This window comes from Astatotilapia calliptera, chromosome 15 (assembly GCF_964374335.1).
Source record: "Astatotilapia calliptera chromosome 15, fAstCal68.1, whole genome shotgun sequence".
Taxonomy (NCBI): Eukaryota; Metazoa; Chordata; class Actinopteri; order Cichliformes; family Cichlidae; genus Astatotilapia; species Astatotilapia calliptera.
The window spans coordinates 6874407-6900941 of record NC_137436.1 but is presented as its reverse complement, the minus strand read 5'-3'; the positions used below and the strand labels follow the sequence as shown (position 1 = coordinate 6900941).

The window sequence follows — 26535 nt, the reverse complement described above, 5'->3', positions numbered from 1 at the left end:
CACCTCCTCTGGTGCACTTATGACCCCTGCTGACATAAAACTGCAGTCACAGCCGTGCTTACACGAATACACAGACTGTAGCCACTTAAACACCCTGTCAAACAGACCTCAGAAAGAGCTGCATAATTGAGAGAGGCCTCCACTTTATCTACGAACAAAGAAGCAGAGTGTTTCGGTGATGCGTTAATATAAAAAAGAATCAGGCAAACCGGGGCATTTTGGCATTTGACTTACTTTACTTTATTCTCCGTTAATAAAGCAAATGTTCAGGAGAAAACAGTGTTTGTGCCTGGCTAAGTGAGCAACAATAACAAATATTACTAGCAGATGTTTCAGCAGGTGGAAGAAGGTTTTCCTGGTGAAAACAAGGAACATACTCATCAAGCGTCTCTAACATTTCCTTGAATAGGAATACCCGTGGATAACTGTGTGGCGTGTACACATAAACCTGCTGCTGTTGTCGTTCCAACAACTTTGCATGTCTAGATAGGGAAAACCCAACCCGATGTTACTGATAGTACACCACCATATTGCAACATCACTTGTCCTGAGTCAAACTTATGCTGAAATGACACTGAAATCGTTTTTTTTTTGGCGTGATTAACTCTTTCATCGAGACAGGGTTAGTCCCGTGTTGGCCTTAAATTATATTCATCTGATGAGTGCAATAGCCTCCTCGAATTAATCCAAAGAGCGAGTCGGAAACATGGTGACAGAGTAACTTGTGCAAAAAGGTACAAAGAGTATTTGGGATGTAGCGAAACCCACTGCATTGTGGCACTTATAAAATTTCAGAAGTTTAGTTTAATCTGAAGCTATAAAACATATTTTTAGCAGGAAAACACTGAGTCATCTGCATATCTTCTGTGTGGTATGGGTAAGACATCCATAAATATATATTCCTTCAACAGTAGTTTCAGACAAATTTATTTTACATCAAGAAGCCTGTTGTACTGCTCTATTAACTGTTCTAATAAATAACACATACAACAGCAGGCTGATAAGACTGCACCCTTGTCTGTAATAATTGCAGGACCCTGAATAAAAAGTTGGTAATCTGATCTATTGTTGATGTGAAGGCACCATTGCATATTTATGCCAATAAAACCGGGAATGTCATATAAACAAAACAAAGACCATGGGTGTCAACCAGCCAATGCTTCCCAGCAAGGGGAAAAAAATCATGACCTGAAACAACTCTAATGTCACTAAATGAATATACAGAGCAGCTTCTGGTTACAGCTTTAACCAAAGAGCTCCTGGCTATAGTAACACAACAACAGTAACAACAAAGATGGGATTTCTGCATGGCATTAGCACTGGGCAGAGTTATGCAACACAGATGTGTATAAAAGGGTAAAAACCTGATGTGACATGGAAAAGAACCATCCCATAAGACCTCAATTATCTGTATTTACAAAAAAACCCCAAAAACAAAAGGCAAATTTGCCATCTTTTTTTTTCTACGAGCTAACCATTAAAGAAAAATTTAAATTTAGGAAAATGCTAAAGGACAATAGTCTAAAGGACATATTCTCTGTCAATCATTTAATAACTTTAAAAAAAAAACAAAAAAAACAAGCAGCAATTCAATACACCAGTGTAGCTGAAACGTGCCTGCATGAAATGCATGTGAGTAAATGTTAAAAGCATTCAGTTTGGCCCATTCATTGCACATCCGCCTCCATGCTGCTGATTTACTAATACATATTGTAATGTACAGGTTTAACCCGTGACCAGAGTGCAGACCGGACAGTGGCGGCTGCACCCAGACAGTTTGATCTTCTTTTGACACTACAGTGGTTTTACTTCCTGGAATTTAAACCAGGGTTTCTAATCCCTGAAGCTCCAGGCATCAGGAAGAGCTGCGACTCTAGAGTGCAGTTGAGGATATCTGTGGCACAGCTCAGGTAAGATGGGAGTCTCTGGGTTACAGTGAAGAGAAAAGCAAACTTCCTGAGAACAGATTCAAACCCAGAATCGTGACCCTGTTGTGGTTGTTCAGATCGGGTGTGTAACAATCTGTGTATGTATATTGCGCCTACAGCTGACACGTTGTATGTGTTAACTCCCAGATGTAGAAAAGAGATCAGGTCATGGGATAAATCCCAGTTAATGGCATTGCACTGCAAATCATCCAATCATCTGCTTCAGTGATGAAACGTGCTGTAATATTCGCTCCGACAGCAACTGCTACGGATGCACAGACACAAACTTTCCACCTGTACTGTAATCACCCGCCTCTCCACATCCACTCACAGCTGAGGTCAGAGTCCAGTCACACCTCACGGGGCAGCGGCACGGACAAAAGATGTTAAAGGACAATCACGAGGCATCAAAGGTATATATAAAAAAAAATGAAATAAAGCAAAAAACAAAAAGAGTGACAGGATAAGTGGAGAGAGCAGCTGGCTGACTGCTGCCAGGTGGCGACCTTTAAAGCTCTTAAAAATCTGTCGTTTCCTGGCAGCGCTCGCTGTGCGCACTCTCTCTCGTGCCAGTGCGAATGAATTCAGAGGTTTGCATCAAAACTGCTTTGTCACTATCCAAACTGTCAAGCAGGCAGACAGCTTCAAACAAACAAACAAACAAACAAAAAAAACCAAACACAAAACTGATCCACATACAGCTGACATCCAAATAAACTGGATGACCTTAAGAACAATAACACCCTGTTTAGCTCTTTGGTAAACCGCGGGCCTAACTCTACATTCTATTCTCTGTCTTTTCAGTCAGTTTCTGGTCTTCTGAGCACTTTCCAACTATCTACCGTACTTCTACAGCTTGTTTTGATCCCCATTTCTTGTGCACACTCCATTACACCTCATCGACACCCCTGCAAAAGTTCACGTCTAAAAGAACAATAAAAACAAAACAAATAACAAAGGGAAACGGTAAACCGTCTATCCCGCCATATTCAGCGCTTTGTTTTGGCACAGCAGCTCCTTTTTTTTTGATGATGCAGATACTGGCATACAGCATGTAGGCTCACTGGAAACAACATGCCATGCAGAGAGGGAGAGTGTAAACCAGCATCAGCTCAGACAGACAGACAGAGAGGTGGGACAAAAAGACAGCAAGAGAGACGGGGACAGACAGGATGAAGGTTTGATGGAAAACCATAACAGAAAACAACAGAGGCTTGTTAGAACTCCAAAGGGCCTTCCAAAGTTTCACTTTTGTGTGTGTTAGTGTGTGTGCGGTCTTTAACACCAGACGTCACTCTTAAGGTTGGGTACACACCCAATCTTCAAACCTTCTAGCGAGAATTTGAGAGGCAGTCGCTGTTACCCAGAATAGTCAAGTATCATCCTTCCTTTGACATTATTGTCCACGCTGTCGGTTTGCCAGATACTCAAACTGCGATGGAAATTTTTCCAAATATCTGACCTACGCTGGGAAAAATTGAGGTCCAGCTTGCGTTGCATCGGTGAGAACTTGATATCAGTGCTTGTTTCAAATTCATTTCCATTTCTCACCCTTTTTTCCTGCAGCCAACAGCGGCAAAAACAACCTTTGCAAATGAATAAAAACGTATTTCCTTCTTTTTCATCCGCGAGGCTCTGCTATCACCGTGCAGCTGGCATTTCTGGCACCTTCATAATTACCGGTATCCGACACAATCAAAGCCTCGTGTCCACAGTATTCCTACATCTCAGCGTCAAACTAACCGCAGGTAGGAAAGCAAGGGCGCAAACCAAACTGCAGCTGTTTAAGCTGCGATTTATGGTTGTTCTCCTTTAAAATAATGAAATAAAAAGTGTGACATTCGTGGAAAATGTGCACTGATTTAAACTTCCTGCAGTGTATCCAAGAAAGTCCTCAGAAGTTCCTGCATTTAACATCCTCTATGTGACGAGCACTGTGCAAGACAGCAGCTGATCGGGGGGGGGGGGGGGGGGGGGGGGTGCTTTTTTTTTTTTTTTTTTAAACTTTTTTTTTTTTTAATTACTCTTCTGCGTAAATATCCAGCATTCATTTTGCAGTAGTCCCACTTGAGAGCAATAATCCAGATGTAAAGATGTGCATTCATGTAGTCCTCACGTTATAGATTTAGGTACATCATTCCACCTGAGGTCCTTCCTAACTGCCAGTGTTTAGTTTGTGTTGCTCATCTCAAGAGTTTTGTGATGACTCAGGCTGGGAGGTCTGTCCCTGAGGAGGTGCGGGTGTTGTCTTTCCAAACCGTGTGTGTGTGTGTGTGTGTGTGTGTGAGGTCTGCGTGGAAAGAAGGACGAGCTTCAGATCCATCGTCCGGAGCCTCTGGTGCGCTGCTGCTTCTTCCTCTTCTTGCACACGTAATAAATCGGGAAAACAACCAACCCTACAAACAGAGAAGGCAGAAAGTGCAAGAGAGGTCAAACCGCTGTCTTATCTACAAGCATTAAATATTCTCTGTTGTGCAGCGCTGCAAACAAATGTGGAGCTGAAAGGCATCGGAGAGAGACGGCAGCACAACACTGATTCTATTAATGATGAACCCGCCAGCATGACTATCAGTCTGCAGAGGACCATCAGTCGGACTTACAGACGCAGGAAACAGATTAACAATAATTACACTAATAACTACAGGTCAGCTGAGGCATGAGCAGTTCACAGTGCAGTCTGATTAGTCTGTAGCTGGATGTTCCTACAAATGTACAGCACTGTGCAAGTCTTGAGCCCCTGACCTTCCTCATTTCTTTATATTTTGCAGGGAAAACTGGAGCAATGAATTAAAACCTGCAAACATACACGAAGCTTAAAGGGCTTTAAAGTCAATATTTGGCATGACCACCTTTGTTCTTCAACACAGACTGAACTCTCTTAGGCAGCTTTCTTTAAGTAGTCTTTAGGAATAGTTCTTCTAGAAGGACATTTAAAGCTCTTATGCTGATGTTGGCTGACGTTTGTTCCATGACTGATAGTGTTCCACTGTGTGCTTTTTATTTAAATCAGGATATGTTTTTACTGCATTGGCAGTGTGTTTGGGATCATTTTCATGCTGCAAAATGAAGATGAGGCTTCAGTGAAAAAAAATTCTGAAGGGGAGCTGCATCTCTCGGGTCCCTCTTGTCAGGTCTGTGTTGAATTTCTAGCTATTTCTTAAGTTACTGTTCATCCGCTGTAAATCTCGTCTCCCTCAAATCTTTAGGGGCACAACTTCCAGCTAAAATCTCTTTGGGAATCACTTTGCTGGTGCAAAAATATTATTTCATACCTGTGAAACTGCCTTATCTTTCTTATCTATAAAAAATAGGAACAAATGCTATGTTTTTGCTATAACAAAGTGCAAATTTTAAAGATAAAACTGAAATTGGTCCATTGCTAGGTTGTCTCTTCTGTGTAGACACTGAACTCTAGTTCATCCTTTGTGTTAGCTATATTTTTAAGCTTCAGGTCAGGTACAGGGACTGGACTGAAAAAGAGTGAAGAAGCAGCCCAATGTCCTATGACAACCTTCAGAAAGCCCAGAGAACTGATGCTCAAAACCACCATAAAAAGTTACTAGAAAGCTTTGTTCATTGGAAGCCAAATACAAAGAAATTAGGGGTGACTAAACACTTGCACAGTCCTGTCCTTCCAGGAAGCAATAGTTACTCCATTATAGTGTTTCTCTGGATCAACAGCTTTGTCCTTTTTGAACAGAAAAAGTGAACTTTTACAGAAAATAAAAAGATGCCCATGACCGAAAACAGATGATAAGAGAGCTCCTTAGCAGCCTGGAGGAAAACAACAAGGCGAACCATCTCGCTGATAAGTGTTAAATGCTCTCACCGAAGCAGATTAGAGCTCACGTGTGTTTGTAATATGTTACCTATCACCAGTGCGAGAGCTCCGAGTACCACGACCAGCAGAATGACCACAGGAGCTATCAGCACCTTAGAGGCTGCAGAGAGACACAGGCAGAGGAAAAGATGATTGTCATTTTTTTTTCTCTTCATAAATTGCGACATTTGGTCATCGGTGAATAGCTGCGGGATGGAAGTTACTGTAACTACAAATTACTTCATCCGCAGTGTAATGTTCTTTATTAAATGCTACATCTTTGCCGCTAGCAGTGCATGGCACGAGAGCAGTTATGAGCGCTGTAATGGGCCAGTGGCTCGTGTTAAGCGACAAATTAGCTCCCGGTTCACGGGCACCCTGCTGACATAACGAGCTGAAGCTGTCGCTGAGAGCAGAGTGAAAGAGAGCTATCAGAGGGGATTGCATGTATTTGATAACCGTGAATGGATAATAAGAATGAACATCTGATATGTGATTCTAATCATGCTTCATCAGGAATCTCACGAATGAAGTACAGAGGTAGATGTGGATATGTTCACTTCTGTTGTTATTGGGTGGTGAATTCACATCAATCACTTAGAAACCAGAGAATCTGGTTTCTAAGTGCAGGAGCCCCAGGAAAGGCTTTTTCATTAAAGTGATGCAAGCAGTGGAGCTTTAGGGATGGCAAGTCTGCTTAATTCCGGCTGTTCCGCCACTCTGATCCAAACTGTAATAGCTTCAAACTGTTAAAAGTACAAATACCTCTATTCTTCTCTGTGTTTAATACTTCTTAGCAATCGCGCTAAAACACTAAGACAGGATGCTGAACGTGGTAAGGAGTATCCCTACTAATTCTTCCTGCTTCAGTGCAGCCCATAGACGGTTATAAAGCCTCAGTCTGAGCGTCTTCGCTGTGGTTTCAAGGCGCCGATCTGACTGTGAAGCTGACTTGTGATCAACAAGTCCTTAGCACATGAGGATAGCCTGGATCATCCTCCTTTCTGACTCTCAGAATGACCATAATTTACAAAATGGACTGCGTGTTTTGTTCAGTATGACCTGAAAGTAACAACTTAGACCATAAATAAAGGTGATGATGATGATGATGATGATAAAGTCAACAGGAGCGTGATGACTGAGGTCACAGAGAAACAGCAGGCGAGGGCTGTTTGTCCACACACTTCTTTACAGCCAAAGATCTTTGTGCAGCCACAGGAGTCGGCCCCTGCTGGCCATTAAAAAGACTGCAACTCAAAGGCACTTAACGCTAACCCTGATTGAATTTACAGGCTCAATCACTCATTTCAGGTCACACCAAAATAAAAATTAAGCGTATTTTGTAAATCTCGGTCATACTGTGTTTCAAAATGGAGACTTATCCGTGGAGGAAAACACACCTTCATTTTCTAACAAGAGGCCAAAAACAACTCCAGATTGGTTCAAACAACTATACTTTCAGTACAAGCATTTGTGCCACTTTGAAGACCCAAACTGTCACCCTCAGATGAGAGGGGATTGGTTAGGATGTTCAGGAACCATCAAGGCTCAACCCTGCCGTAAACAGGTAACTGTCCACAGTGAAGTTTTACATCACCAGGAACTGAGAGGATGCTTTCCAAAAGTTAAAAAATCAACACTTTCAAACTCGACTGAAATTTACAGCTACAAGGACAAGTGCCTTCTGGAGAAAAGTTTCATGATCAGACAAAACAAAGAGTGAGTTATTTTGCCTCAATTACAGGAGGTCTGATAGCAGGAGTAAAGCACGGTGGTAGTAGCAGCTGCACTGGCACTCCATACACTGCACAAAGCGCATGGGATAATAAAGAAGGAGGACTACCTCCAAATACTTCGACAGCTTGACATTTGAAACTTGGACACAACAGCTAAATGAAACCTTGTGCTGTACATATGAGGGAAAAGAAATCATTTCCAATAATATTCTTGAAACTTTCAGGGAATGTACTGGTTCTCTGTAATTTCAAAAGCACTGTCCAACTGTCCAAAGCATCAACACATTACTTGAAAGTAGAAAATTGGGGCACGGTGCAGTCAAGCACACATACGGTACTTCCCCTGAGTTTTCTGGATGTAAGGTGTCTGTTACTCGTCTTGCACACACTTGTGTAACGAGCAGAGGACATTGTCCTAGTCTGACACTACTGTTGTGTGACAAAGCCAGTGACCAGAGTTCACTCTCATCACAGCTTGAGCAAACAGCTCTGTTGTTTAAATCTGTGGCAGAACACACGGTAACTGCCATAACGGGCCACTCCTAGTTGTAGACATGCAGCTGTGTTAGCATAAAGCTCACTATAGCTGAAAAGAGCAAACATGCTATGAAAACATCTCTTTATCAATTACACGCAGCAACTTACCACAGACAGAGCCTCTAATTAGCCGTCTCAGATGAGGTTTATCGGGGAGATAGCGATACTTGCAGCCAAACACACTGAGGTTGGATGTGTGGTCCCCAAAAAATCTGCTGGCAAAATGAAGCGAAAGATGAAATCGGAGAGAAGAGATGGGCGGACAAAGCAGCCAGAATGAAGAAAGTGGAGCACAACACACCTCAGGTGTCTGTAGCGCTCTCCGCAGCGGTAACAGAAGTTGGTGTTGCACTGCACACAGGTCATGTGATCGCATCCCTCCGTACGCTGAATATGAATCTACAGACGAAGATTAAAACAAAGAGAGGTGATGTAACATTAACTGAATCTCAATAGTGCAGCTTATCCACTATCGCTTTAGTGCAATACCTGAAGTCTCGTTCGGTTTCGAGCTGTACACTATAAGCATCTAACAGCATCCGCAGTAGTACAGTACATCAGCAGTACGCATCAGGGAGCAGACTTTCTATAACCTCAGCAATAACTAGCTTTGAGCAGCTTCTTTTACTTGACACCAATCTGCTGTCTTCATCAAACATGAGCTCCTCTTCCTGCTTCCAGAGCCATGGAGCACCAGTGTGACAAACACAGATGGAAAGTGTTTACTGCTGTGAGCAAACAGTTCCCATATACCGGTAATTAGCTTAATTTATGTCTTCCTTTAGTCATCTGACAGTCAAATTAGATATTGCGTAGACCAACTTGGTCGTAATGAGACTGCACGATAAGACCAGGCTGGTATTATGGCTAGCAGGGAGATGCCAGTGAGTCTACCAGATATGGTTTTGTGCAACACACATGGCCATCATTTTTCAGCGTGGACTGCCGCTGCCACACGTGCTTTTTTTTTTTTGCTTTTTTTTTTTACATCTGTGCATCCATCCTGTTCTCTACAGCGCTCCATCCATCATCTACAGCTGCTTCAATGCTTCTTAACCTTCATTGATTCATTCATCTACACCGATAACACCCTCCATCAGTCAAATCCCTTTCTGTTTACAGACACTGTGGCTGCTTTCAGGAGTCCTCTTCCCAAAATGTTGGAAACTAAAAGCTTGTGGCGTGTGTCGTTCATCAGTGTCTCACCTTGCACTTGGGGCATTTCTGGGCGTTTCTCTGTCCGTGCTCAATGACGCTCGCCCAGGTACGTAGCAGCTTGTCTCCTTTCCTGTAGTCGCGGCATTTGAGCCCGTCGTGCCAAGGTGCGTGGCATTTAAAGCACCACACAAACTGGCAATTGCTACACTGGATCTGCAGAGGAGACAGAAGACAGACATGTTTACCCACAAATAACCAACATGCTTAGCCTTAAAAATGGACAACTGCAGTTTGACCAATCACATTGAATGTGGTACTTTTGAGCAGAGGTGCAGATTTAGTACAGGCTATTAATCCTTAAACCAAAATGCATTATTTTAGTAGCCAGTTATTTATATTCATATATACACATGACCCTTAATGAAATCCCAGGTTTATCTATTTTCCAACCGATCTGATCTTTTAGTTCCTGTCTCCTAAAGCATGGAACTCCAGAAAGCCCCTTTTGATTGGTTCCCCCTCGCCTGGCTTCAGCAAACAGAACCTGCTGCTTTTAAGCTCCGCCTTCTCACCGAGGGCTCACCCAAACCCACACCTCCAGCTGTGTAATAGATGACTACAAGAGGAAAATATATGTCGAGCTGATGTCAGATAGGCACAGGCTGGAAACCAAGGCTTAGGTCTTACTTCCCACTGATTACCTTATTATTTTAAAACTCTGCCCAATTTCATAAGAGCATTTGACATTATAATACACAAATAAACACACATCACACAAAAGTATTATTTAAGACCTTTAGGTTTTTGAATTTGCCTGTTTTTTTCCCCAGGATTGTGAGGCATTTTATTCCTAAATATAAGAGTTTGCCAGTAGGGAGATGACAGGGAATGGGGGAAGAGAGATGGGAAACGATAAGCAGCAAATATCTCTGTGCAGATGTGAACTATGGATGTGGTTTCGGTTGAACAAATAAAATCATACATCAATAGGGGACCCTGGTCTTTGTTGCTCTTGACGTGAATAAAGGCTTGGGATCTGATTTGATCCACTCGCAGTTAACCAAAGCAATTACTTTTACCCCAGCTCTGCTTTTGTTGCCTAGTGCACACACCAGCGGCACGAGGCACTTCTTTTTAATCACACAGCTCACTGCGACTCGCTGCGAGCATCCCTTTTTACTGTACAACATTACGGCAACTGTCAACGCCGGCACGTCAACTTACTTTATACTTGTGCTCGGAGCGGTTGGGGGTGTGCGTCTTGAGAGAAGTGAACTGACTGCACTGGGGGCAGGGCTTTGTGCTCGAATCCAGCTGACTCAGCTCCAAGAAGTAACGATATTTTGCCACCTCCTCTTTGGTCAAATGGGAAATCACCAGTCCTTCCTCCAGGTTGCCACTACACTCCGTGATCGGACAGCTGATAAGAGCTTTCCCCACTCGCACCTGGGGAAAGAACACAGACAGATGACATGGCATCGTGGAAAAAGCTGCTTTTAATGCACGCAGAGGCTCAGAGGAGGGTGTTCTACTTTTAAATGTTACTGATAAACCTGTCAAAGGCTCCACAAAGAAATCGGTAAGCTTCATAAAACGTGTGTCACCACTCGGCGGTTTGTTATGGTGTGTTTCTCTGGCCCAAATCTACATGCTGAATATATTTACACCACTGATGAGAGATGGTAAATAATTCACCAAAGACCAGAAGGACTGAGGGGCAGAGGGAGGTCGTGCAGCCGCTGGAGGTTAATCTACGACAAAGCGTGTGCACGTGGGCACATTAGTGCAGCGTGAGTGCCTGGAACTTGGTAACTCTGAGTGGAACTGAACCACAGTCTGGTGATCCAGTAAAACACTAACTAACCATAAGGTCACGCACTCTGGAAGAAGTGCACTCTTTTATTTAGACTTCTCTTGAAGGTGTGTGAGGCTAAGGTAAACAAACCTGCTCACCAAAAGGTGAGCCGGATATTTTGACTGTCTGACTAAGCGATTTCAGGAGGCTGACATGTAATCCTGGAAATTTCACAATCTGTTATTATCATGAGTCATTAATTTAGCCTTTACAGCGCTACGTGCAAATGTCCGGCAAACACAAACTCATGTCATCTAACCCTGCCTATAATGCAGTATGTGATGCAGTAAATGTCACGGGCAGGATTAGAGACAACTCAAATCCCACTGGAAATATTGCCTCCTATTCTTTTACCATCTTTCGTTTCAAACTTTTTTCAATGTGCTTCCTCCCAGCTAGGGCTGATCTTCTCTAGTTCCATTCATCTTTCATTTCCTCATTTTTCGCTCTCTCTGTCTCCTCAACACATTAAATCCATCATACCCTGCGAGACCTGTTATACTGACACATGATCAGGTCTTTTCTCCCTTTGTGTGTGTGTGTGAGAAATGGCAGGCCGAAAACAAAGCACAATAGCATCAACTTCTGATGGTGTCACACCCATATCACCCACCCCTCAAAAACCCAATATTGCATATAAAGTTAGCATATATCATCCAAAGCTATATTGATATTGTTGCCACAACAGCAGCGCAGGGATGACCAGCACAGACTGGTTTGACTGGTTATTTCTCACCTCCACGTGTCACAGAGTGTGGTCTGCTGAAAATACAGGTGACTTTGTTCTGTGGTTTTAATGTCTTGAGTGAAAACATAATCAAATATAACCAGAAACCTGATTTTACCACATAAGCAGTGAACCGTTCACCTACCTGAGCCAGTCCGAGCACGTAAACTGCCACGTGCTGCACGTATTTGAAAACTAGCTGACTGAGGCTGGGTTGTAAACTAACAGCATTGGGTTACATCCAGCTTTGAATAACAGATTCGTAAGAGCAGCAGATGATGTCAGCATGACGTGGACCAAAATGAGATCATGCTGCCTTAAAGTAAAACAACTGGTAGTAAGTGTTTAGGAATGTAGGAGGCTTTAAAAGGGACCTGTGTTTGGCAATCTGTGATTCAGTATTTGTATTCTGTACTCTACTGGGGTAGCTTTGCACGATTCACAGCCCTGTCCCCCTTCCCTCATACCCAACCAGTCAAGGCAGATGGCTGCTCCGTCCTTAGCCTAATTCTGCCAGAGGTTTCTTCCTGTTAAAAGGGAGTTTTTCCATCCCACTGTCACCAAGTGCTTGCTCAAAGGGGGCTATTTGCTTGTTGGGTACTCTCTGTATTATTGTCAGGTCTCTACCTTACAATATAAACTCCCTTGACGTGGCTGTTGTTGTGAATTGGTGCTATAGAAATAAAGCTGAATCGAATTCACAGTAAAACAATTTGTCTCACAGGTTCAGCCAGCTTATCAACTGCATGAAAAAACTGTTTTAGCGCTCTCTTCCTGTTCCCTTTAAGCCGACTTTCAGCTGAGTGCCTGCCTCTGCTGAACTGAACATTTGAAGAGCAGATGGGTGGATGTGTCCCTGAGATGATTGATTAGGGATTTCCACTTTTGCTGACATCATACAGAGCACAGAGTACAAAATAATGTCTAGAACTTACTATTATGGGCAATGTGAAGCCTGAGGTTTTGGCTCATAGGGTTTTCCCATAGTTAATCTGACCTCATGAAACCTCTCGTCACTATTTGTTTAATAACACTAAGCTAAAATTGAGACGCAGTGTATGAAAAACTAAATAAGACCCATACTGCTTCTGTCATATGTCTAAGCGGGTAAGTAGCAGCCAGGTGCTGGTAATCAAATGAACCCCATTAATGGATCTTTAGGAAGTGCGAGCACCTCTATGAAAGCAGAGGTTCTGGCAGTTTGCTGGTCTGAAGCATTCAGCTGTGTCTTAACATGCATCAGTAATGATCTCAGAGGAGCGACTACTGCTGCCCGTTAGCCTGGAAAAGGTTATAAGGCCATTTCCAAACAATCTGGAACCCATCATCCCACACTGAGAAAGACTAAACATGTAAAATGTTGAAGAGATTTTTCCCAGGAGTGGATGATGCAGCGCATTCACCTCAACGTTTGACCCCCCAAAACAAAAACTAAAAAACAAGTTCAACTTCTCAGACTCTAAAGTGCCACATTTTTCAAAAACCCAACACAGCCTATCAGCACCTCATAACAACTGATGATGGAGGGGTGATGATTTGAGTCAACCACGAACTCCTCTGTACACCAAAGTATTCTAGAGTGAAATGTGAGAACATCAGTGCAACAGCTGAAGCTTGGCTCAAACTGGATCACCAACAAGACAATGATCTCAAGCAGAGCAGCAAATCTACAGCATGATGACCGAAAAAGAAAAGAATCAATGTGTTGCAATGGCCCAGCCAAAGTCCAGACCTCGACCTGATTGAAATGACCATTGTAAAGACCAACGGGCTGAAAGTTCCTCCACAATCATGTGAGACAAACAGAAAACAAACACTTCAACTTACTGCCGCTAAAGGTGACTCCACTGAATCACGTAGGATACTCAGCTTTTCACACTCTGCTTCTGCATTTTGGCTTAATTTTTGTTATATAAATGACGACACAGTGTAATATATCGTGTGCTGGTGTTCATTTAAGAACATGCTAATGTCCTGATACATATAACCTTGGAAATGAAAGCGATTACACTGCCTAGATTTCATTAGGTCTTTATTTAGCACAACAGGAAAGTTGCAGGTTTAATCCCTGTTATAACAACTGTCATAACAACACGGCTGGCAGCGGTTCAGTGCAACATCCATCCATCCTGCAAAGCCTGACCAAGATCCCAGGAGCAAAAACAAAAACACAGAAAAACAAAACAAAAAAACCACCAATTCCCAAGTGTCTGTGACCACATCCATCTGACATACCGCTTCTACTGAGGGTAAGCGCCAAGCATGTGTGCTAAAAATTCCACCTCCACAGGATAATGTACATGACCCTTTTAAAAAAAATAATAATAATAATTCACAGTGTGCTCATCAGAGAGCCGGCTTGGTTCTGTATTTGCATGAATGTTCATGCCCTGTTATCAAAGCAAGGCAACTGCAGATAAAAATGAGCCTCAATGACTGATAAAAAGTGTGTTATCTACACAGATTAAAGCCAATCTTGGCAACAGTAGCAAGGAGATGAGAGTGCAGCTCCTCCCTGGGCTGCAAAAGCAACAGGGATTATGACTGAAAGATTGCTGACCAGAACAGCCTGATGAAGAAGCCACAAAAAGGCAGAAAATCCATCCTGAAACACTTTACCTCTGGTAGAAAGCATCGCGGGCTGGCAAATTGTAATTTTACTGTCAGTGCAGTGAACATGTACAATAAACGGTTATTTAATTTATCTGTTCAGTGGACTAGTCAGTGTTTCGGGGTCTGTGTTAGCAGTGGAGCTATTAAAGCAGAAAATAACTGCTAATACGCACAATTTTATATTTGCTTATTTATCACAGGTCACACAGTCATGGCAGCGCTGACCCCTGTTACTGAACACTGCAGAGCTTCCTTACATCGTGCAGGCCTGGTAGGAAGCAGCAATGTGCCTTGTGCTGCAGTCTGATAGCTGTTTATACTGGAGAGTAATCAATCTATCAATTATTAATTCTCTTAATGGATCAGCATAAAGCAACAGAGACTCCACACTGATATTTATTATAGTGGAAGAACTCATTCGTCAACTATGACGTTGTTGCTTCTGTGTTGACTGCTGCAGCTGTTTTTATCCATCTTATTCCTCCAGATACCAAAAGGCATTCTGGGAATGTAGGAATCAACCCAGAAGGGGATGATCCCACACTTTGTGCCCCTTTGGGATGCAACTGGACATACTAATGCACATAAGAATAAAGGTCTTCTATCTGAAGGTGGGATCCTTCTTAAAGAGCCTGAGAGAAAGACGCTGAATAAGCCAAAGAGCTCTCACAAAGTCCTCTATTGTGAAAACCACCGCTGCCAGGTCCCAATTTTGGTGTGGCATGCGTCTGTGACCCAGATTCACCGAAAAAGTACTCATCACAAGACAAGAAGACCTGTAGATTCTCGCACTCACTCGTTAATTAACCCTTAACGTGGATCTTTTTGGACGCATGCGAAACACGTGGGGTTGGGGGTCACCACCTGGTATGCTCGAAAGCCAAGCCCGTGCTTCTAAATGTGGATAAAATGCCAAATATAGCCCCAGAAAAGTGTGACGGAGAAGACTGCAAAGTTACTGCTGCTCAAGGACACCTCGGCCAGCTGCTGCTGACCGACCCAGCGAGGCCTGCTTCTGGGACAGGCCCCTTTTGTTTTCACTGAGATACCCCCCCACTGATCCCTAACCCAACCAACCTGGGAGCTGACGTAGAGTTTCAGACACTCGTCACACACGGCCTTCCTGCAGCAGGGCAGGGGTGCGATGGTTTTCTCTTCCATGCACACCCGGCAACTCTGCATCGCACCCTCGGCGCCGGCCTGCTCCGCGGACAGCCGGTGGGACAAGTCCCCGAAAGGATCCACCAGGTCGTCCACTGTGTACGGTTGCGGCTCGAGACTCGAACCCGCATCCTGCCCAGTCTCCAAGTCCCGTTCTGACGCGTCTGGTGCGACCGTGTCATCGGAGCGGTCCGTGATTTCGGCGTCTTGTCTATGGCTGTCGTTGGCAATGCAGTAAACGGTGCAGTAGACGTGCTCTTTGGCACCGACAGACCCCTCCGGAGTGGCCGTGCTGCCGCTGTTGTCACACGTATGATGGTGCTGACCTGTAACGGTTAACAATTCAACTGCCCGAACACCCAAACTCGGTAACTCGCTCGAGGTTGGTTCGTTTTCCACCTCGGCTTCGCCCGTTTCTACGTCCGACTTTGTAGACCCGCTACAATCAGGTACATAATCTTGAGTGTCGTTAACGTTTCCTTCGTGGTTTTCAAGCTCGGCTCCGTACTGCATCCGACTGCCTCTGTTAAGACGGAAAGAGGGAGATTTTGAATCCCCGAAATTCTTCCTCAGGATGTCGACAGCGCTCGCCCTCCTCCTCGCTCTCCCTCCGCCGTTGCAGTTGTTGTTGTTGTTGCCCTCCGCATCCTTCCCCCCCGGGTCCCTGTCGCTTTCGTCCAGCGATAGCCGAGAGTTTGACCTGGTGACACGTCGGCTCAAATCTCCGAGCGTCCGCTCAACTTTACCGTCCGTGAGGGAAGTTTGTGTCGGCAGGTTGCGGGACAATTTCACCCTCCCCTCCTCGATGCCGCTGATGAAACTCGGCATTTTACAGGCGTCAGCTATCGGGCCGTCATTTTCCATTCCCGATTTAGCTCTCCCCATTTAGAGAGCGGCTCTCTCCCATGCGTACCGCCGCCTGCTCGTCTGTCTGCCTCTCACCCAACTCCCACTACCAAAACAAAACAAAGCAGTCAGGTCGCTGCTTCCGGGTGTCGTCGTAAGCGTGAAGGAGAGCAGCGATAGGCCGATGGAAAGCCTAGTGGTGGAGATCGGAGAGAGCCTAACTCCCCTTTAATCTATGCCACCAAATAAAAACAGTGCTCCCGGTACTAAGTGTGAGGAAGAGGAGCCAGAAGGGCTGGCCCACTGGTTATTTTGTTTTTTTGTCCTAGGCCTCTGTACATGGGTGTCAAACATAACGCCAGGATCGGCCCACTAAAGACTCTAATCTGGCCCACTGGATGGTTTAGAACAGCGGTCCCCAACCCCCGGACCTCGGACCGGTACCGGTCCGTGAGTCGTTTGGTACCGGGCCGCGAGAGTTGAGGCTCGGGTGTGAAATGTATGGCTTTCAGGGGTTTTTTTATTTTTTTTTATCGGTTTTTAGCGTTTACTGTGTTTCCCACTGATAAAGACCTCCTCCATTAACATCCACGAAGTAAAAAGTAAGTAACAGATAAACATTTAAATGACAGAAAGTTCCTCTTTTTTTCACTAGTTGAAATAAATTATTTTTACTGTAAAAAGAAAAGACAGAAAAAAATCTGTTTTTCTCCCAATCCAGCCTACTGTACAGTTTTAGCAAATGTGAAGGAGTGCACAGATTTTGAACTTTTAACTGTATTTCATAGGTTTTACAGCTTTTCCTGATAAAGACTTGCCCATTGACATTCATACTACACCAAAGTACTTAACTAACAGATAAACAATTTCAAGACAGTAAAGTTCATGTGTTTCCATTACTACAGCGAGTCTACAGTTTAACAGAAACTTTATCTTTTATCATTACAGGACAACCTGTGCAATGAACTGCCATAACCTTTTTTGTAATTTTACACATTTATCATTCAGTTTCACTTAAGATTAAAGCGGCCCTCTTATGCGGCACATAGTATAAAACAAGTGACATCCCTGCCCTCGTAGGTTCTTCAACCTGTCCTTGTAACGACTGCAGCTCTGCAGCTGGATCTTATAATGTGCAGTTAAAATAATTAAATGAAAAAAATCCATCACATTTCTTTGACATTTCAGCATTAAATTAATATAAAATTACAGCCTTCTTTTATAACTATTGTTTGTAAATCTAAAGAAAATGTTCAGTTTAATAAGTTTTGCTTGTAAAAAATCTGAGCTATGATCACATTTAGCAAATACAATATTAAAACATTAAAAATCGTGAGCATTTATTGTCTGAACAATTTTCCATTTTGTCCCATTACGACAGAGAATTGGACCATAATTTAATTTATTTTTTCCTGCCACATTTCAGCTTTTCATAAATGTTCATAAATGTAAAAAGCCATTAGTCTGTATTTTTACAATAACTACTGAACAATCCAAACCATTGAAGCATATAATCATCATTCTGGTAATGTAAAAATATTAACAGTCCATCTGACCAAGGTTTGTGTATCTTAATTCATAATAATGTGTTTTTGTAATACAAAAAAATACAGATAATGTCTGTATTTTCTTACTGTACCCCCCCCCCCCAAGAGTCTAACAGGTCTTTGGGCAATTCATTTCTGGGAAATTTTATTGAAGGAGAACAAAAAACTTCAGATTGCTGTGTATCTGCATCTGCTGTGGCAATGTCCTTGAGCAAGATACTGAATCTTTGTCAGCTTCGTTTACAAGAAACTGAATACATCACTTTGTACTGCTGTGCAAATCATTATAACAACTCAGAGAAGAAAGAATCGAGCAATAGCACTTGTTGTAGACCACTTACTCTTTGTTGCATCACACTCACAGTTCCCCTCTTTATAAAAATCCAGCTCTGGTTAAAATTCATCAGGAAAAGTGAAGAATGAAAGCAGTTTGAATGGACACATTTTTACTGCAGTAGAACTTTCAAATGAATCTAAGTAGGGTACCTGTAAAATGGGTTGTTAGCTTTGTTACAACTTCTCATTAATGCCACAGGGCTGGGGCCACACACTAATTAGTTTTCTTGTTCTGGTTGTGCCCAATTGGTTTTAATGGAGAATGCCAACAATGTTCAGAGAGGAAAAAAAATCTTTACAAGTGCACGTTTATTACATAAGGCCTCAAACCCAATCAGGAAGGTGCTGTTTTACACAAAACAGGTCAAAAAGTAACTAGTGTGCAGGGTATAAAATAGTTCAACTACTTGCATTCTTCAGCATTTCTTCAGCCTTACAATTAACTGGCCTTGCTCACTCCGGGAATGTTTTCCCATATAAGTGGGTAGATGTGTCATTCCTTCCTTTAACATTGATATGTTGAAATGACTGTTGTAGTTTTTTGGAACAGGAACAACAGCTTCCCAGTTTTGACTGCATGTGGGAGTTAAACAGGCGTAGTTGTTGATGACAGGGTGCACTGAATATTTCAGAATCTGCTGATCAGCTGCAGTTTTCCAACATAAGCATTGCTAGGGTTTACAGATAATGGTTGGAAAAAGATAAACTATCAAGTAAGCAAAAGGTCTCTGGGTGAAAATGTCTTCTTGATGCCAAAGGTCTTAGGAGAATGGACAGACTGCTATGAGCTCACATGAAGGCAAAAATAACCTAATTATCAATCATTATAATCGGGGTAAGCAGAAGAGCATCTCTGAATGAGCAACACACTGAACCTTGAAGCAGCAGAAGACTAAACTGGGCCAGTTATGAATAGAATACTAATACTACAGTTCAAATTCATACAATAGACAAATGTCATTTGTCTATTAATAAATAATAAATCCACCCTACCTTGTGTTAATGGTTCAGATTGTTGTTGGTGGCGTAATGTTGTGAAGGATATTTTCCAACATACTTAGTACCAACTGAGCATCATTTAAAGGCCACGGCCTACCCAAGCACTGTTGCTGACCATGTCTGTACCTTTATGACTATAGTGCACCCATCTTCTCATGGCTGCTTCCAGCAGGATAACACACCATGTCACAAAGTTCAGCTAATCTCAAACTGGTTTCTTGAACATGACGATGTGTACTCCAATGGCCTCCACAGTCACCAGATCTCAATCCAATAGAGCACCTTTGGGATGTGGTGGAACGGGAGGTTGACATCCTGGATGTGCAGCTGATAAATCTGGAGCAACTGTGTGATGCTTGCATGTCAATATGAAGCAAAACTTTCTAGCACCTTGTTGAAGCTGTGCTACAACAAACGAAGGCAGTGCCAAAGGCTAAATTGGGTCCAACCCAGTCCCAGCAAAGTGTGAGCGTATACTTGATAAGAAACCCTGAAGTCCACAGAAATAGCCCGGTCTGTAAATGCTAAACTAATTTACATGCATAATATAGCTGGGATGAATAATCTGAGCTAATGTCTAAAAGGAATCAAAGAATAGAGGACACAGTACAGACGTTCCTTCTCCACACTCTACTTTAATCCCAGCTGTCTAGTTTATGTACAGTCAGTCACCTGTGGGAAACCCATCATATGAAGAGAAGGCGCTAACATACATACATGGTACATTCTAGTCAGTGGTGAACTTCAACAAATCAACCCAGAGCCACAGAGAAAAGACTGGACGTCTCTGCTCCCACTTTCAGTAAGTGGCACATTTCCGTAACATTGTACTGTGAAAATAGTTGCTAAATATAAGATGATCATGTCTTATTGCATTTTCAAACACTCGTCTAACAGAAGATTATCTGTTTCAACAAACCAATTTCCCTCCAGAATGTATGCTTTTTTAAATTAAAGCGCAAATTTCCACCTAAATCAATTATCTAAGAGAACTCAGCTAACTGGTATCTCATACCACACAGAGTATCTTGGAGCTTTTTTATTGCAGTGTCAAGAGTTTTACACTGGCTTGATTGAATGTTTATTTACACTGATCAACACAATAATGGCTTGGCTCAATTCTTCTACAAATTCTTTTTTCCTTTTATCACACAAAAGCTCTATTGACTGTTCCAAAGTCTAAATGGGCTCAACCAGCTCTCAAGATAAATAACAAACAGTGTAGCTGCTGTCTTCCTTTTTACTTTAAAAATGTATTATTACTGTTGTTATTGCTGTTTTTTCACCTTTAACAAGCTCTTCCTTCAGCTTAAAGTGGCACCTCGCTTTAGAGCAGAGCGTGTGTTTTTTTAATTGTCTTTTTGTTAGGTTCGGGGTTCAAGTCTGCATAGTTCACCATGACATAGAAAACAATGCACTGCAGTACACAGTCCCACATGTGGTCTCACACACACACACACACACACACACACACACACACACACACACACACGGGTCACATTATATTTCTGAAATCCTTTCTCGCTTGTTAAATGTACCAAATTAGGACTTTCTAGATCACTGATTACACAGCGTGGTCAAAGACAAATTTATTAACAAATAAAATCCACTTTCAGTTCAAATAAAGTCATTTCATAATGCTGCGACTGACCAGCTCTTTCAATTAAGCTTCACAATAATGGAACATTTTCACAGTTTCCCGATTTGAACTGTGCAAAACAAACCAAGCTGTCAGAAAGCCACATGTGCATGTGTTTGGTTGACAGTTCAAATACAAATGAATATTAGTTAATTTAATTATGTGTTGAATTGAAAGTGAATTTTAAGGCCTAACAGACCAGTTAATTAAACAATTACAGCCTATAGTGCAACTAATACTCTCCCTCCGCCTTGTCCTCTCTTTCCCGCTCTGATTTCAAATATACTATACAGTTAGAAGAAGTAAAACATAGTAGTCCCACTTATACACAACATCATACAGTATTAGTCAACTAGAAAAAACAGTAAACACAGCCACATGTGAATAAAAAACGTCTAGAAGGTCAAAGTTACATTTCATAGTTTTACATCGTAGTAGCTATTTTTCTCCCTTTACTCAGCAGACATTTCAGACTGTGTTATTTATAGAAAAAACCCCACAAAGTTCACATTTAGGACTCTTGGAGGAGCTTTTGAGGAGCATTCGACAAACCAAACAGTTCCCATTTTTAAGTAGCTAGTTAGTCACACGCAGCATGAGATTAAATATGCAACAGTTTGGGAAACACCTCATGCAAACACACAAAATGCTGTTTCTGTCCTCCGGAGCGACCGTCGGCGGAGCCCCACAGGGCAGCGATTTGAAACGCCTGGAGTTTCATTACAAAACGGATATACTGCTGAAGATACTGGCCGAGGGGGTGCTTAAGGTGGATTTTGAGACGAATTTTGTTGAGGAAAACAGTCTGACCTTGTCCATCCTTCTTTCGTGAGAAGCCAGTGTTTTTCCCACCAGAAAAAAAAAAGAGTTTCTCAGTAAAAGAAAAAGGCCTCAAAACATTTGGTCCAGTGATTACAATACAAATGCAACATCAGTCACATTTCCAGGAGGAGTCAGTTGAATAAAAATAAAACATAAAATAAAAAAACCTGCTGGCTATCTGGAATGCCAATATAATTTTAATTTGTGATTTCTTTTATCAGTTTTCTTTCATGGAAACCCTGCAAAGTAAACTTGAGACCTACTATTATTGGTCCCAGTGTGTGGCTCTCTGAAACCGAGGTCTACAGAGGTCTATGTGATGGTACAGTTGGCACTTTAAGCATTAAAAGTGGAGCAATGAAGTGAAAGAGGAGAACTGCTAAATGTCTTTCTCTGTTTTTTTGTCCTCATCAGGCTGCTGGCGAGGGTGTGCAAGGATACGGCAAACCTTGCTTTCCCCATTTGTTCCTTTCAATCTTTTATCATTCACCACAAAGGCGAAACATCAAATAATGCATCAAAGAATATCATTTAAAGGCTTCCCTGTTCTCCAGTGACGGTGACCACCATCTTTCGGGAAGGTTTCCTTCTCTAACATCCAGCTCCCTGAACTGACAGAAAAATGCCAATTCACGACACGACAGGCTGCTCTGACTGTGATTGTCATTTATATAAAGTGTTGCCTGCAGAAGATTTTGGCTGCTTTTGAATTATTATTAAAAAGAGCTGGATATTGCAAAAAAGGGTGATTTGCCATTCTTTCTTTAAAAAAACAAAAGAGTCTAATTAAGAAAAAGAGAATCGATTGTTCGGTGACAGATATGGAGTAGTCTACACAAGGACTGAGACGGATGGGAACCTGTCGCTCTCCTGTGACATTTTCTGTCTTTGTTGCCATCTCTGTATGTGTCTTGGGTGGAAGACGAAATATTTATACAGCAAGAGACACAGCTGTTTTTTTTTCCTTGTATGGCTGAAAACACCCCGACCTTTGGGATGCTGCAGCTAAGAAGTGTGGGTCATCTCTACCTGCTGCGTCAGTCAAGTGTTCAGTCTCTCAATTGTAAACATTAAGATTCACATTAGCAGTAAAAAAAAAAAAAAGTGAAGTGCTAAGATTTGTCCTAAGTTTGTGTGTGTGTGTGTGTTTGTGTGCATGCATGCGTTCACATGTACATTACTCAACTGTGAATGCGTCTGCTTCCTGTACGCATGCACAGATGAGAGGACGGTAAAATCAACGCTGTTGGATAACATTCAACATTTTTTTGCCAGAGTAAAATGTGTCCTCCTGCCGTCTTGGCCATCACCGTTAGAAAACCAGATCCGGAAATTCACCGAAAATAAATAAATAAATAACTAAAACAAAATAAAAAAAACTTTGAAAGGTGTTTAACATTCCTTAATCGGTAGTCATGTTCGGAGATTCTTCGCTGGACTTTTCCAAGTGTTAATCAGTCAGGCACAAAGAGCAAAAAGTTCCAGAGAAGGTTAAACAGGCTCTGTTGTGTGCACGGGGATGGTTTTTAAACTCTTTGGTGAGGCGCAAGAGCTGTTAGATACCAACACACTTAACCAGCGCTCCTGAAACATGTTTTTTTTTTTCTTTTGACAGCAGAAAATTGAACGAGTTCTCATTGGAAGCTCGCAGGAACACGTGACCGTCGACCGTCGAGCGTGGCCTCTTTGCATCCCTTCGGTTTCCCTCGTAAAGCAGACGCCCAGCAGCACAAGGGAGAAGCAAGTCACTGGCTACTGACCGGGTCTGAGGAAGGAATGAAAAATGTCCTGCAGTTACCATGCTGAGCCACATGAGGCCAATGTTTCATCAGGAACTCCACTGAAAGACAGGCTAGTGGGAAGCCATCTGACCAAGTGTTTGGGGAGATTTGTGAGCTGAATCGCAGAGAGTCATCTGTTCCCTGTCTACTTGTCTGTGTCTCTGTTGTTTATTAAAAGACAGTTGGGAGTAATAAAAACAGGATTTTAAGCAGGAATCGTTGGTAAGGCAGCACTCTTGGAGTCGCTTCTGGGCTTATTTTGACCTGTGGGGGGAAAAAAAGACAAGATGAAGAAAACCCAAAACAATGCCAATGATTTTATTTCTATTCTAACTGGTAAGTAGTTATTTTTAAGGTGCGATAAGACATGAAAACATAAAGTGTATGTGACACGGTCAAATCTTCCGTAAAAATGAGAACACTGAAGGTTAAGAGGTTTATGCTGAAATGCTAAGCAGTACATTGTGTTCAGTACGCTCCCTGACTTAGTCATTTACTCATGATAATGTTGCTGGATGAGAACATCATGAGCACTTGTCCCATGTGTTTTGTGAAAGATAACACTCGAGAGAGAGCCTGACAATCTCAAGGGTACACTGGCTCTGTGATACCCCACACCCCCTTTTTGTTGCCAAAACAATCATCTGACATTAATGCAATCATATTACATCATCTTTAATGCAGTGATGTCTAACTGTAAGAGTAAGACTAAGATTTGGTAGCCGTGTAACCTGTACTTTGAAAAAGTCTTGAGCCATCTGTTCTTGTCTTTTTTTTTTCTTTTTAGAGCGCTCTTGAGCAACAGCTCTCCAGATTTTTCTGAAAAAAGTTTTTCTTTGGGCAGTGGCTGCTTTTTCACTATTTCGTATCAGCCCATTTCTTTTACCTGACCATTTTCAGAGAAGTGTTTTTCTTCTGTTAGGCCCTTTAACACTGACCCTTGAAACATTCAAGTACAAAAAAACCTCCCCTCACTCAAGTGATAAACCAGTGGTGTATCTACACATAACAGACAACTTAGCTAAGAAACCATTTTAAAATGCATCTTGAGGCACTTTGTTACCAAAACACATTATTTGTTCCCATTTCTTCAGTTTCTAGTCTTTAGCTGAAAACATATTTTAGCACACTGTGCAGTGTTTTCAATCCATCCATCTTCTTCCACTTTTAGGGCGTTACAGGTTACACTCTTTACAGGTCGCCAATCTATTGCAGGGCTAACACAGAGAGACAGACATCCATTCACACTGACATGTGTACCCTGTCAATTTAGAATGACCAATGAATCTAACCCTCTGCATGTGGAGCTATGAGAGGAAGCTGGTGTGCTAGGACCAACTCGTGGGGAACATGCAAACTCCACACAGAACAGCCCTAGACAGCTGACGAATTCAAACTCAGGATCTTGCTGCTGTGCAGTGACGATACATGATGGTGAACCACGCCTTCAAGAGTTATTCCTGAAGACTAATTTAAAAAAAATAATACAAGAAAGATTGCCTGAGCGAAATCAGGCAATGTTTAAAAATAAGGTTATACCAAGGTTGCTAGAATTGTACAAACTCATGTATGTTTGCACACAATTCAGTAAATCACTCCAAGTTTTCCCTATTTTTCTAGCAAAACATAAAGAAATGGTGGATGGCTCAAGACTTGTAATTTCTCATTCTAAGGATAACAAATATTACAAAGCGTCGGATGTAGTGGTTTAAAGTATGCCACCACTGGACTCTAGAGCATTAGAGATGTGTTCTCTGGAGTCTCGACTCACACTTCTCTGTCTGGCAATCCCATGATGAGTCTGGGTTTGGCAGTTGCCAGGACAACAGTGCTTGTCTGACTGCATTGTGGCAAGTGTAAAATTGAATGGAGCGGTGATAATGGTGTTTGTTGTTCATGAGTCAGGTTCGGCCCCTTAGTTCCAGTGAAAGAAACTCTTAATGCTTCAGCATCCCAAGACTCTTGGACAATTTCATTCTCCCAACTTTGTGGGAGCAGTTTGGGGACAACCCCTTCCTGTTCCAACATAGTTGCTCACAAGTGCAAAGCAAGGTCCATAAAGACATGGATGAGCCAGTTTGGAGTGGAAGAACTTGACTGGCCTGCACAGAGTCCTGACCTCAACCCAAATACTTTTGGCAATACAGCGCACTGTACTCACAGCAGTCACTGCTGGTCTTATGCTACCTACCAGCAACCACGTAAAAATTGAATCCCCTCTTTCTAACAGAACGTGTTTTAAATATTACAAGTGAATGCTGTCAAAATAAAGCACTTTGAAATCAGATGATTCTTGGCGATACAGCCTATCATTCAAAACTATGCCACAATGCAATAGAGGTCAGCTGCGTTAGGAATGGGAACCAAGAACTGGTTCTTGTAAACAACTGGTTCCCAATTGTTAGTCTGCTTGCCTCGATTCCACTTATTGGTTCCACTTGTACTCGTTCTACAGTCGGCTGATTTCAGTTTGCGTGTCAGAGGAGCAAATTAGCGTCAAAGTCTGCAGCGTGGATATGGACACTACTTTTATTTCTATTACAGAAACGTATGAGAGCATGATAAAAAGAGCCGGAGCAAATGAAGTGCAAACTGCATCGAGAACAGAAAGAAGATGCATTACACTGCTAACACAACTTTGCCTCTTTGCAAGCACCTGTGCAGAGAACATGCTAACATTAAGCTAGCCAAGAACCCAGAATGATGTTAAAGCTGATAAGTGAATACTAACCCCAGCTCAGCTGTCAGACCCTGAACTTCAACACGTAGCAACCTGATGAGCAGTCAGACTTCTCAAAATGTCTTTGTGCTGGTTTTCATCTTTGCTTAGCGCTGTCAGTTTTGTGTTCATAACCAAATACTAAGAGAAAGATCGTATGTGTGTTCTCATTAGGACAGGGGTTTGTGTTGATGTATGGGGCTGTAGCCTAAAGAGACTTTGAGACAATGTGTTTCAGGTCATTTTACAGAGTAAAAAGCAATGTAACAAATTATTTTCTTCTAGGAGTTATTAAGTATCGTACTGCAATA

The 26535-nt window shown here is 42.3% G+C and overlaps 2 protein-coding genes and 1 long non-coding RNA gene across 6 annotated transcripts in view; 1 reads left to right on the top strand and 2 right to left on the bottom strand.

Annotated features, from left to right (window-relative positions):
* Positions 1–216: 216 nt before the first annotated feature.
* On the bottom strand, positions 217–17620 carry rnf217 (ring finger protein 217). Of its 4 annotated transcripts, none has more exons than XM_026142376.2 (7): positions 15452–17615; positions 10404–10625; positions 9228–9392; positions 8323–8420; positions 8130–8236; positions 5798–5869; positions 217–4324 (listed from the first exon to the last, which is right to left on the bottom strand). In XM_026142376.2, the coding sequence occupies exons 1-7, from the start codon at positions 16418–16420 to the stop codon at positions 4242–4244; spliced, it is 1716 nt and encodes a 571-aa protein (XP_025998161.1). In that variant the 5' UTR covers positions 16421–17615; the 3' UTR covers positions 217–4241. The 4 variants fall into 4 exon arrangements, with proteins under 4 accessions (XP_025998161.1, XP_025998162.1, XP_025998163.1 ...); XM_026142377.2 differs by having other exon boundaries at positions 8130–8233; positions 15452–17607; XM_026142378.2 differs by lacking the exon at positions 5798–5869 and having other exon boundaries at positions 15452–17620.
* On the top strand, positions 16853–22467 carry LOC145420574 (uncharacterized). The gene is made up of 2 exons (XR_013901898.1): positions 16853–16983; positions 21946–22467. It is a non-coding gene; the product is annotated as an uncharacterized LOC145420574 (long non-coding RNA).
* nkain2 (sodium/potassium transporting ATPase interacting 2) overlaps positions 19879–26535 on the bottom strand; it is a 102992-nt gene continuing 96335 nt past the window's right edge. The window contains exon 7 of the mRNA XM_026193855.2: positions 19879–23769. Coding sequence (XP_026049640.1) covers positions 23760–23769 — 10 coding nt within the window. The 3' untranslated portion in view covers positions 19879–23759. The remainder of the gene's footprint in view (positions 23770–26535) is intronic.